General features: G+C 56.7%; 2 protein-coding genes across 2 annotated transcripts; both read left to right on the top strand.

Annotated features, from left to right (window-relative positions):
• Positions 1–122: 122 nt before the first annotated feature.
• KVR01_002117 (uncharacterized protein) lies at positions 123–3,521 on the top strand. The gene has a single exon (XM_044782376.1). The coding sequence runs from the start codon at positions 892–894 to the stop codon at positions 2,902–2,904; it is 2,013 nt and encodes a 670-aa protein (XP_044647132.1). The 5' UTR covers positions 123–891; the 3' UTR covers positions 2,905–3,521.
• Positions 3,522–3,694: 173 nt separating this feature from the next.
• Positions 3,695–8,577, top strand: KVR01_002577 (uncharacterized protein). The gene is made up of 2 exons (XM_044785594.1): positions 3,695–7,377; positions 7,493–8,577. Exons 1-2 carry the CDS (start codon positions 4,684–4,686, stop codon positions 7,697–7,699), a joined length of 2,901 nt encoding a protein of 966 aa, XP_044647592.1. The 5' UTR covers positions 3,695–4,683; the 3' UTR covers positions 7,700–8,577.
• The last annotated feature ends 4,006 nt before the right edge of the window (positions 8,578–12,583 follow it).

Consider the following 12,583-nt stretch of genomic DNA (forward strand, 5'->3'; position numbering starts at 1 on the left):
CCTGAGGCCAGAGCCAACCGTGATGACAACGTACTTAGGTACCTAAGTAGACTTGTGCGTCCTGTTTGTTTGCATGGTGCATGCAGGCTGATGGACACTTCGATCAAAATTTCGTGCAAAATCTCGTACTGCAACCGTGATGGGCTGGCTCACTAACAACCTACGACATTGAAAAAGCAAATCCATAAACGAAAATGGATACTTTCCTTGGCCCAAGTACAGCAACATATTCTACACTTGCCTGTTTAGGCGTACCATGCCCCACAATTCACGTGCCATTTGACGAGTTTGACAAGGGTAGCAGCCCGGGCCCGTCCTCAGCTCTCAACGGGATGCCCACGCCTACCATACTCCGAGTCTTCCTCAACCGCAAGGCGAGGACCACACCCAGACGGCTGAGGGGTTTCTTCAGTCCTACACAGCCTCCAGGCACTAAAATCCATTGATCTGCTGCCTCGTGATACCACCCAGTCTCTCATTTTACACTTGGGCATTCCAGCCCGGACGGTAGGCCTCAACAGTGACGTCCCACCTCCTACCCCGGACACGGCTCGCACTGTCACTTGTGGGCCCTCGCTGCCTCTTCAGCACTGTTTGTTTGCTTGCCACCATCTCTGTCGAGAATCCGCATCGCTCTGGCCCGTGGGCTGTGGGGTCAATTGGTTGTGGAATCCAGCCTCCCTCCTGCAGACATCCATTCGTTGTCGAGGCTGCTGGGTCCCTGTCAGATCCGTTAGCAAGGACACAACAAGTAGCGAGCAGCCCACGGCTACCACCAACAGGATCGAGAATTCGTCTCAACTCCTTTCGGTCTCTGCCTGTTCATGCATTGTGCCTCTTGTCTTACCCTGTCTCTGTCTAATCACATCTCATCCCTATCAGCCCACAGCCATGGCGCATATAAAGACGGACGACCCCCAGCCCGGGAGCAGGCCATTCCAAGCCTCTGCCATTGCATCGACCTCAGAGATTAACAGTGTTGCCCCTACATCAGACATCAACTGGAGGTCGGACTGGCGCGAGTCTACCTTGTTCACTTTCAGGACACCGGACGAGAAGAAAAACCCCACCAAAGTCGTCCCTCCTGAAACAAAGGAAACATCACAGAGTAGTCCCTTGACACGAATTCAAAAATTACCTACCAGCTTTAACTTCGACTTCTCACTCCCCAAGGTCGGCAACAACAAGTCTTCCTGTGGCTCAAGCGAGTTCGGGGTCTCATCCGACACACCAGCTTCCGAGCGAGAGACGGGCAACGCGACAGACCCAGTACCCTCCACGCACGCGACATTAGCAGATCTTATGAAGAAGCAGACCATGGACCGCCGCCGCCAGCTTCTTCACCGCATCCATAACAAGGATGTTGGCGGCCTGGACGAGATCAAGACTGCACCGCTCTTCACCGAGACCGCCCGGGCCCGAGCCGAGAGACAGGCCTCCTCATCTGTTGCTTTTGACCAAGCCTTCTCGCAGTACGGGCTCCTCGCCGGCGACGCCAGCAGCGACAGATCTGACGAGCTGTTCTACTACAACGTGGCCGCTCCATCAAGCACCTTCATCTGTGGCAGTCAAGGCTCCGGAAAGAGCCACACGCTGTCGTGCCTGCTGGAGAACAGCCTGTTCCCATCGGTCGCTAACGAGCTGCCGCGCCCGTTGACGGGCATTGTTTTCCACTACGATACCTTCATCAGTGACAGCCAGGGCAGCCCGTGCGAAGCAGCCTACCTGTCGAGCAACGCGGCCGTGCGCGTTCGCGTTCTGTGCGCGCCGACAAACCTTGTGACCATAAGCCGGACGTACGCGGCACTTCCAAACGTGACCGTCGAGCCGCTGAGCATCAGGGAGCGGGATCTCACAACCAGGCGTATGATGGACCTCATGGCCGTCAAGAAGGGCGAGGCGATGCCACTCTACATGCATGTCGTGAACCGCGTGCTACGTGACCTACGCCTTCGACAGCAGCAGACTGGTGGGCCCTTTGACTACCGCGCTTTCAAAGCCATGCTGGCTCGCGAGGACCTGACGGAGAGCCAGAGGGTGCCTCTCTCGCAGCGGCTCGAGACCCTCGAGTCATTCATGGCGCCAACGCAGGGGCCAGGCTCGACGCAAAAGAAGAAAAACAAAACAGAAGCCGCCGCGATTCAACACCCGGGCAACGACTGGACACCGCGGGCCGGCCAGCTCACCGTGGTAGATCTTAGCTGTCCGTGCATCACGCCCGAGGGAGCCTGCTCTCTCTTCAACATTTGTCTCTCCCTCTTCCTGGAGCAGGACTCACGGCGGGTGGGGCGGATAGTGGCGCTGGACGAGGCTCACAAGTACATGAATGAGAGCGGCGAGGCATCAGCCCTCACGGAGCAGCTCCTGGCGACGATACGGCTGCAGCGGCACCTCGGGGCGCGCGTGGTGATCTCAACACAGGAGCCCACCGTGTCGCCGCGGCTGCTGGACCTCTGCAGCGTGACGATCGTACACAGGTTCACCTCCCCAGAGTGGCTGCGGGCGCTTCGGCGGCACCTGGCCGGGGCGGAGGAGACGGCCGGGATGCTGGCACGTGCGGCTGGTGCTGGTGCTGGTGCTGGTGCTGGTGATGCTGGTGGCGTGGGTGACAGCGCTGCTTCTTCTGACTCGGGGGTCGACGACGTGCTGGAGGGGGTTGTCGACGCGGTTGGGACAATGAGCCTCAAAGAACCCAGCGCGACGGTCGGCCGTAAACAGGCGGCAGCGAACCTGTTTGCACAGATCGTGGGGCTGCGAGTGGGCGAGGCGCTGGTGTTCTCGCCCAACGCGGTGGTGGGTGTCAGTGAGGAAGGTGTGGCGAGGAAGCTTGGCAGTGGTGTGCTCAAGGTGTGTGTGCGAAACAGGGTCACGGAGGACGGCGGGAGGAGTGTCATGGCCGGGTAATGTTTTTAACTGCTTCTCTCTTTTTGGATGATGATGTTGTTGTTCTTCTTCTTGGCTAGCTATGGGTTGTCATGTTCTCTTCGAGACGGCTGGATGGAGTCTCGAAAACTGTATATACTTCAGAAAGAAGTTGAGTCCCGGGGTCGTGGCCACTCATCACAATATTGGTTTTGATTTTGCTATTGACGTTGCTGTTGAAAAATGCACACCCCAAAAGAGAGGACCATGCCTTAGTGTCGTGGGCTTGCGCAGGTCTGACAGGTCGAGGTCACCCGTGATGTGGCCGTCTCGTGGTTGGCAGGTTCGAGGGCGTTGGATGCTGTAGAAGCGCGAGGGTGTTGTTGGCGGTGGAGCAGTCGGGCAAGCATCACGATCTTGGCTGGTGCTGCTGTGGGCGGGAAAAGTGGAAATGAGCAGCCCATGCGGGCATGCGGGCAGGCGGGCGGGCGGGCAGGGCCCCGCTGGGCGACGGAATAGCACCGGCAAATTCGCCAATTACGGATGGCAAGTAAATAACAAAACGTGCCCAGGTGCCCAGGTGCCCAGGTGCCCATGTCCCTGCAACCTGCAACCTGGCAAAGAATGATGGCAATCTCACAGCTGCGACTGCGAGTAATAAAAGCCCATCTCGGGACAAAAAGGTGAGCAGTACGGAGTACTGTGCACTGTCCTCGGCCCGTACTTGTTACTTGTCCAGCACGTCTGGACTGAGCCACCCGAGTACTTCAGTACTTTTAGGTACCTGGGTACTTACTTGATTACCCCAGGGCAGACAGCGGCACGGCACGCCATTGCATTGAAGTGCAGGCAGGCTCTGGGTCAGGCTCAGAGAAGAGCCAGCCCAGCCAGCCCAGCAGCCCCGGGCGCGTGTGCACACGCATGCTCGCATCCATACCCAGACCATGCCATCCCCATCAGAGCACGCGCCGGGCCCAATCCATACCGTCAACCCATCCAGACCTTTCCTTGTCAGATCAGACAGACCACACACCATGCAGTGGACTAGCCGCTGCTGCCAGCGTAGAAGCTCAAACGGGCAGCCGCCTGCTCGTGCTTGTACGACAGGTCAAAAATCTTATTAGCCTAGCCCGCTTGTTGGTGTCCTCCCTTTTTATCCTCCCCTCGCCCTTCGATTCCGAGCCCCCAGGGCTCCCGTATTTGCCGTGCTCCATTGCCCAAACCAGACAGACATATATAAGGCCGTTATTGCTTTTATTCTTATTATTCTGGAGACCCCCAGGCCCCCAGGCCCCCAGGCTCCCAGCCAGCACACCTGACGGGCTGGCATGATAATAAGCGACCGCCTGCTTTTGCCACTACTGACTGCCACTCCCGGGCTGCGTCGGCCTCTCGGCCTCTCCAGGTCGGTCTCGGCGCTCACCGTGTGCCCCCATGTTCCTCCCCCGTGGGCGTGAGGTACAGCAGCAGCAAAGCACAGGTCAGGTCAGGTCAGGCCAGGCCAGGCCAGGCCAGGCCAGGTCTAGACGGGGGGGCGCGCAGAAACGGGCCAGTACCGAGTACACAAGAAACAGACAGAACCACAAGACAGAAACACACACACACACACACATACTCACTCGGCCAGAGAGGGAAAGAGCGACAAGAGCCGATCGATCACTCTTCAACTTATTAGCCCGCCCCGTTTCAGTCAGTCAACCTCTCAGTCAGTCAGCCAGCCAGCCAGCCAGCCAGCCAGCCCAGTCTCATCCAGCCACTGACTGAGTGAGCGGGCGAGGCCTCGTAACCCTGGACTCGACGACTGGTGGCAATTGGTCTGGCATGGCTGAACTGGCTGCAAAGATACGGGCCAGGTTCAAACGCCGGCCTTCTGCCATCCCCTCACTGCTCAGCAGCAGGTCAACCGGCAGCCACACCTCGTCTTCGCACCGCAGCCACAATGCAGATCGGCCCTCCAAGTCGCGTGCGGGCAGCTCACGCGTCTCCGTCATCTTGGACCTGGACGACGACGGCAGTGCCGGCTCCCCAACCCGGTCCCAGCCTGCATGCACCGGGCCAGGAATGGTGGGACTGCCGGGCCTAGGCGTGGGCGAGGGCCAGGGCGAGGGCGAGGGCGAGGTCGAGGGCAGCCAGGGCGAGGGCAGCCAGGGCGAGGGCAGCCAGGGCGGCAGCAACAAGGGCGACGAGGACCTGGCTGGTGACGCTCCTCAGCCTCCGCCGCCGCACCTGCACGAGCACCACCACCAATCTGAGCCCGATACCACCGGCCCAATTTCCCCAGCCCAGCACGATTCCTCAGCCCGCCCTCTGGCTCAAAATGCCCCGGCTGCCCAACACGCCTCGTCGTCGTCGTCCTCCTCCCCCCAAGAGACACTAGCAACAACGACGCCAACTGCTCCAACTCGTGCCCCAGCTCTGGACGAAGCGTCCTCGGGTAGTGTCTTGGCCGGCTCCCCTGAGCCACCACCACCACCAGCCCCTGCGGTCGAATCCGACACTGGGTCTGAGCGACCTGCGCCTGCGCCTGCGCCTGCACCTGCACCTGCACCTGCAACTGCTTCACCTGCACCCGAACCCGAGACTGCACCTGCTGCGCCCGACCCCAGCGAGGGCCCGACAGCAACCGCATCGGCCAGCGTCATGCCGGGCAACGATCTGCACCCGTCACCGCGAAAACTCTCGTGCATCAGCGAACATCCCTCCCAGGACCACCAGGAACTGCTCCCAACCCCAGATCCCACCTCCGCCCACCCACACCTGGCCCCCATCACAAAACCCGCCGCCGCCTCGGCCGATGCAACTTCACCTCAGGCCTCGAAACAAGACGATGCTGACGACAAACCCGCCGCCGCCGCCGCCGCCGCTGCTCCTCCTCCTCCACCTCGAACTCCCAAATTAGCTCCCGCCGCGACCCAACGGCCCTTCCACATCCCACTCCCCACCGCAGCCGCCGCCGCCCCTCCCTCCGCCGCCAACCTATCGCCCATCGCCGCATACAGCCCAAAGGCCGGCACCGTCACCCCGAGCTCCCCGCTCGCCCGCAACTCCTCCTCCCTCGCCTCGAGACCCGCTGCTCCCGTCCGGCGGCAATCGCTCCTCTCAAACAGGCAGTCTACCCTGATCCAGACCTTGCTGCGCGGGTCCCAGCCCGACGACATCGCCAGCATCAGCAACGAGCAGCTGCTCCCCATCAGCGGCAACATGGTCATGCGCAAGATCTGGGTCAAGAGGCCTGGCGCCTCCGCCACCCTGGTAACCATAAACGAGGACGACTTGGTAGACGACGTGCGAGACATGATCTTGCGCAAGTACGCCAATTCCCTCGGCCGCCAGTTCGATGCGCCAGACCTCACCCTCCGCATCAGGCCCAATGGGAACCAGCAGGAGCGCATGCTCGGGCCCGAGGAGCCAATGTCTCGAACCCTCGATGCTTACTTTCCTAGTGGACAGACAGTTGACGATGCCCTCATCATTGACGTCCCGCTGCGACGGACTCCCAAGGCCTCCCCCCGCGCCGGCCCTCCCCACGCGCCGCATGTCCAGTACTACGTTGAAGAGGCGAGGCCCTCAGAGGCAGGAAACGACTACTTCGGACCAGGTGCCATTTCAACCCTGCCTGTCACAGTGACCGCGCCGGCCAACGGATCGGCCCCCCAACACGCCATTTCAATCCTGCAGACCGGGCACCCCCCGCAGATACCATCGCCAGGCGGCACGCGAGCAAGGACGTATAGGGAAAGACCCGAGCGGCCGAGGTTAGGACGCCAGCACACTTCCTCGCCCACCCTGATAAACATGGCCTCCGGAACAACCCACCAGGCGTCCATTTCCACAGCCGCTGGAGCCCCTCATGGTATGCAACACATGATACACTCCAGACCAGCCCCCCGATCAAGAACTCATTCCAATGCCTCAGACCAGTCACAAGCAGCACCGGCCGCCCCGGCCATCCCCACCCCACCGCCTCCTGAAGGGGCGGCTGCATCTCAGCGCTCAGCCACCCCACCACCCCGTGTGTCGTCACCAAGACCCAAGGCCTCCAAGAAGAAGAAGCCCGCAGAGCACCCGTCCCTGCCCAAGGGCATGCTGAACGGCAACGTGCCGCCCATCAACGTCCTCATCGTGGAGGACAACATCATCAACCTCAAGCTGCTCGAGGCTTTTGTCAAACGCCTCAAGGTGCGGTGGTCAACCGCCATGAACGGCCGCGACGCTGTCACCAAGTGGCGCGGCGGCGGTTTCCACTTGGTCTTGATGGACATCCAGTTGCCAGTCATGAGCGGTCTAGATGCAACCCGCGAGATCAGGCGGCTTGAGAGGGTCAACTCGATCGGCGTCTTCAGCTCGGCCGCCGACGCGCCCCCGGAGGTCAAGGGCGAGCCGGACGAGAAGGACAGGCTCGAGAACATGGACCTCTTCAAGTCACCGGTCATCATTGTCGCGCTGACCGCCAGCTCGTTGCAGAGCGACCGTCATGAGGCTCTGGCGGCGGGGTGTAACGACTTCTTGACCAAGGTAGGCCAGTCCCTTCCTCCATCCATCCATCCTTGTGTCACGGGCTCCTGCGTTGGGCCAGTATCCGTCTTTTGATGATTTCGTGTTTGCTAACCTATATAACACACATGTACAGCCCGTCAACTTTGTCTGGCTCGAGCGCAAGGTCATGGAATGGGGCTGCATGCAGGCGCTTATTGACTTTGACGGCTGGCGCAAGTGGAAGGACTTTTCTGCCAAGCTGGAAGAGGACAGGAGATCGTCCTCTGCCGTGGCGGCGCAGAAGGCCAAGGTCAAGAGGAACAGGTCGAGTATGAGCCAGGCCGTCGCCGCGGGCGCCTAGACGAGTAACATTTGGCACACGTGAGCATCAAACAACCATTATCTCCATACACGGGAGGTGCAACAATCACCTGGGATAGATGCCTTGAGAAAAAGACGGTGTTAAGATAGAGGAGGGGTGTCCGCGGATGAGAAGCAGGGGGTGATCTGTTGTATAAGACCACCACAAAACAAACGACTGCATTGTAATGATTTTTGTTCTGGATGGTACTTGGGACACAGCACAATTTACAGGGTGGAAAATTGGCGGCAAGCATCTTCCTTTGTAATAGCCATATTTCCCTTCCTTATACCTTCTCTCACGCGAACACGACTTTATCTGAGACAACTTGAGCCTTCATGCTACCAGTACATTACTCCTTGACACAGCTATATATTGGGAGCCAGGAGAGAACCGTTCTATCATCTGTACTGTGTGTGACACTGCTCTTGTAGACTGTCAGTGACTGCATGAGATACAGAGTCAGCTTGGGCGGTGGCACAAATTGGGCATGAGACTTCCAAGGTGGCCGCCACCAAGGATACCTCTTTACTTCAAGTTTTACCAACAGCTAACAATTGATCGACGTGTGATGCGGAGGGTGGCGGTATCAGCTTGGGCCAACCAGCGAGGCCGTCGTGCTCTTTTGGAAGGATAAGCTAAGAAAGTGCGGTTGTCGAGTTCCGGATTATCCAAGCAGAGCTAAAGTGTGAAAGTTTCTAGATTCATGGTGTCAAATTGCAATGGATTATGTTGATTGTGCGCTCGGGAAGCCTGTGTCTTGCCTCAGTAATAAGACGGTGGTGTAAGGGTAGTTAACCTTGGAAGTGGAGAATTACTACCTGCTCGGAATGTATTTTGTTTCTACATGGTTTTGAGTTCCAACTTGTCCTTTCTGGCATTCATTCATCATACTACAGTCTTCACGCCCTATGTATATACCGGGTGCTTCTGCTTCTAGATGGAATACACCGGTGCCCAGCTGGACTCCTGCGAAACCGCGAATTTCTCCGGTGCTCCCAGGTGCAGAGCCCTGTGGTCATTTGCCCCCCCCCCCCCAACCAAGCCCCGAATCGATATAGATTCCATGTGCCTTCTCTTAAATTTTGTTGGATCGTATCGAGAGAAGCGCGATTTATTGTGCTGAGTTCTTATTGCAAGGGTTCCAAGCCTGCGCAGTCTGTTGCAACCGAATCTGAGGATACAGCCTCAACAATACCCTTTGCAACAGGGGCTGTAGACTGGTACTTGAGTTCAGTCACTCTAGAGAATGGTTGGAGTGCGACTCTAAGTCCTGTCCAAGATGACTGAATACCTAGGTACCCAAGTAAGTATTCCAATCGAGATCGCTTGTCAGACTCTCCACGTCCATTTTCTGTCCCGGGCCCAGCGGCGGAAGAAAACGACAGACTCGACCCCGTTGTCATGTTGATGGTATTCACTTCTGCACTTTTGGACTTGTTATTACCAGTAGAGAGCACCTTGTCTCTTGAATCTTTGGTAGCTGTCGAACCACCTGGTGTCATTGACATTCCGACGAGAGGATGCTTAGTTTCTGGACCCATCGTGATGTTAAAATCTGGTATGGGAGGGAGGGTGCCTACGGTCTCGTAGCAATGAGTCAACTCAGCTTGAGATTGTGCCCCAGGCTGGCCCGGCCTCCCTATTCTGTGCCGCCGAGTCCTTGTCATGCTCAACATTGACCTTATCTCTGACCTTCCCCGTCTCCCTGACAGCTTCTGTCGCGAAGTCCGAATAATCAACATATGCACCAATGGCGTACTTTCTTGCTGCTTCTGAGTGGCGGCCGCATTTCTCCAAGACGCCTGGACTGATCTGCTCATGACGGAATCAAGACGATTTGAAGTTTATGGACTGCGAAGATCTGCTATCTACCTATCCTGGTTAGAATTTTGAGAAGAGGGAGCACGTTAATGGAGTGACTTTGGTCACTGTTGTTGCTCATGATCGCTTCCTCTTGAGTTTGAGTATTCTGTGCTGGGCTCTACTTGTCTGTGGGACTCTTCCAAGGGAAGTCTCTCTCCTGGAGCTCGAGCTAAATGATTCTTTGACCCGTCCCTCGGGGCTCAAAATGTTCAAGGGCATGAACAACGGCAGTCTAAAAGTGTCTGAAAGCCCCCTTGAAGGTAAACCTTGGAAGTCATAGTTTTCTACAGTCCTAAGTTTCGCATAGTTTACGCTATCGAACATTCTGGTCGACACTTCCTTCTGAAGGTCGTCATCGAGGGGGGACTTGAGAAATGGTACCATCAGGCCCGGTCAAAACCGAAGCTCGATATAGGCATGACGGAGCAAGGGATGGGAGAGTGGTAGCACTAATTGATTTTGAGGATTACCGGGAGTTTACATGTGGCTTAGATCGCAACGAAGGGCTCACTGAGGGCGATGGAGATGGGATACCTCGAGGAAGTCAAATTGGAAATGCTGGATGCCATCCATGCCTGGCACCTCGTTCTATCAGATTCCTTACCGAAATCGGTCGCTCCACTCCCTTTAAGTCCGTTTCAAACGCCGCATATTGCCTCACAAGGAACCGTATCGGATCCACAAGCTTCAGCCCTGAGTGAGAATCATCCACTGCTTGAGGATGCAAGGCAGTCAGCCAGTCCAAATGCCGGAACGACTTTTGGTGGACCTAGCCAGCAGCCAGTGCCGACGGCCGAGGATTATAAGCGAGTTATACCGGCTCTGTCACGTCACTGGTCCTACCTTCCAGAATCAATATTTACCTGAAGCCTCAAAGAGTACCATTTCAAGCAATTCCACCACCTTGGTCGGGGTTGGAAACACCACGGCGTCAAGCAAGTTATAGAGCCTTTCGAGAGGTCGAGTAATCTACCTAGGTATGTTACGGGTGGAGGCAGCCCAAATCCTAGACAAGCTACTCGATCCTGGCCTGGATTGGAATATAATGGTGAGGAACTTGGCCTCACTGGGCATTGAAACCTCCCTCAAGTGGTTTGGAGTGGTTTCATTTCTGATCCCCATATATGTTAAACGTATGTGGCGCCTTGTACAGTAGTAAACGCTCAGGACCCAGCGTTCAAAAAGATACTGCAAATGGAAATAGAGGAATGTAAGTAGTGCTCCAAAGTGGTACTCGTACAAGTGTACCTAGGTAGATTATTGGAACCAGCAGTCCTTCCAAGCGATGCCAAAATGAAGAATCTCAGGGTAAGGGTTGAACGATACGCTTTTGGGCTTATCTGGGCCTTCTGAAGCTGGTTCCGGCCAGCTACACTTCATTTGCCTGGGGACAGATAACTGTTTCACAGACACTCGGGTTGTAGATAGATACCTGGTGACGATTATCTCCAAAGTTAGGATATCATAGCAGGCGGTCCAAGACCGAGAACCAGGGACTCAAATGGTCGAGCACCTGGGCGGCTTCTACTCATAATTGTTGCACGTGACTAGCAATCTATAATCATGACAATGTGAGATTGTCCGGTGCATGTTCAGAGGACCCAAGGAGCATTTGGCAGCTGACAAAGATTAGGCTCTGACGGGAGACCGTGCTGGGCCATTCCTGACCATCCTCTCTCGGGTCGGCCATTCATATCATGCGCCCTGGCCTCAGAGCCGGGCGTCACATATCTACACTACTATGGATTTCACCTTTGGCCCTGGTCACATGGGAGCTCCTGCCAAGACCCTGTGATTGATTTTCAAGCCCGAGATGGAGGGAATGTGGTTGCGAACCATGGGAGGCGGGGTCGAGTGTGAGAACGATGACGAACCACAAAACATGCCCGTCCGTGCCTCGGCGTGCTTGAGCATTGACCATACAATCAGAGCGACTTGTCCAGTCGGATCCGTCTCCAGCTGGATCAGGGCTCGTCGGAAATCTGGCTGTAACACTAGACTCGAGCAATACTTGCAGCACTATTTTAAAAGCAAAGCTTATTGTTAGTTTTCCTCCCGAGCAGTGAAGATTCCAAATGGTACAAGTACGGAATGACAGGCTTCGCAGAGTTCGGGAAGTGCTGGGCTCGGGGAAATCCCTGCGGGCGTTGGCGTCCAAGACGCTGGTAATGTCTGAAACACATTGCAGAGTGGTTGTGAGAGTTTGAGTGTCAGTAAGGCTGGGAGTGGCCCAGCTGGAACCTTGACAGGAGCTTAAGAGCCACAAAAGTTTCGCGAAGATGGAAGGTCTGAGTGATTGAGAAGGGTTCTCGGTCAGAAGCAGCAAGGAGAGGGCGTCTGATGGGTTGAGGCTGCGAGCCCGTGCTCAAGTTGAACCTCGGATGGGAGATCGACGACTAGGTTGACTGGTCAGGCATCTGGGGGGCAAGAGACCAGACAGAGGAGAGACGAATGAATGGGGAAAAAAGGGGGAAAAAAGAGAAAAAAGAGGACGGGCCAAATGAGGCTGCATTGAACCCACAGACGACGGAAACGAGGACTTTCGTCTGAACGCCGTTTCCTGTTGTGGGACGGGGCGAATAAGATGCGGACGCGATACACTCTGAGCCATGAAACGACTCTTGTCGTAATGCAATAGTGTAACTCGGGGTGGACTATTGATTGGCGAGGTTGGGCGCTGCTGCCGGGGGAAGGACAGGGCTGGAGGCCAGGTGCGCAGGTGCGATGCGCGGCACAAGATTAGGTTTTGGAAGGGACGGTGCTGTGTGGTGAGTTGCAAGACGGGTCTCGCTGATGCCGTATGATTGTCAGAATGGAGTCAGATGTGATAAGATGCTGGGTCTGGGGCGTCTCGGCAGTGGTTCGTCCCCGCGGCCTGAAGGATCCCAGCACCAAGGGGCAGCCTTGCGAAACAAAGGTGGCAGCTCCCGCAGCTCCCGCAATCCCCGCGGTTCCAAGGCTGGTGTTCTTGTCGCGTTCTGGCAATCTCCAGGGCGTGAAGAGCGGGACTTGGCAGGC

This window comes from Diaporthe batatas (genome assembly GCF_019321695.1).
Source record: "Diaporthe batatas strain CRI 302-4 chromosome Unknown Contig00003, whole genome shotgun sequence".
Taxonomy (NCBI): domain Eukaryota; kingdom Fungi; phylum Ascomycota; class Sordariomycetes; order Diaporthales; family Diaporthaceae; genus Diaporthe; species Diaporthe batatas.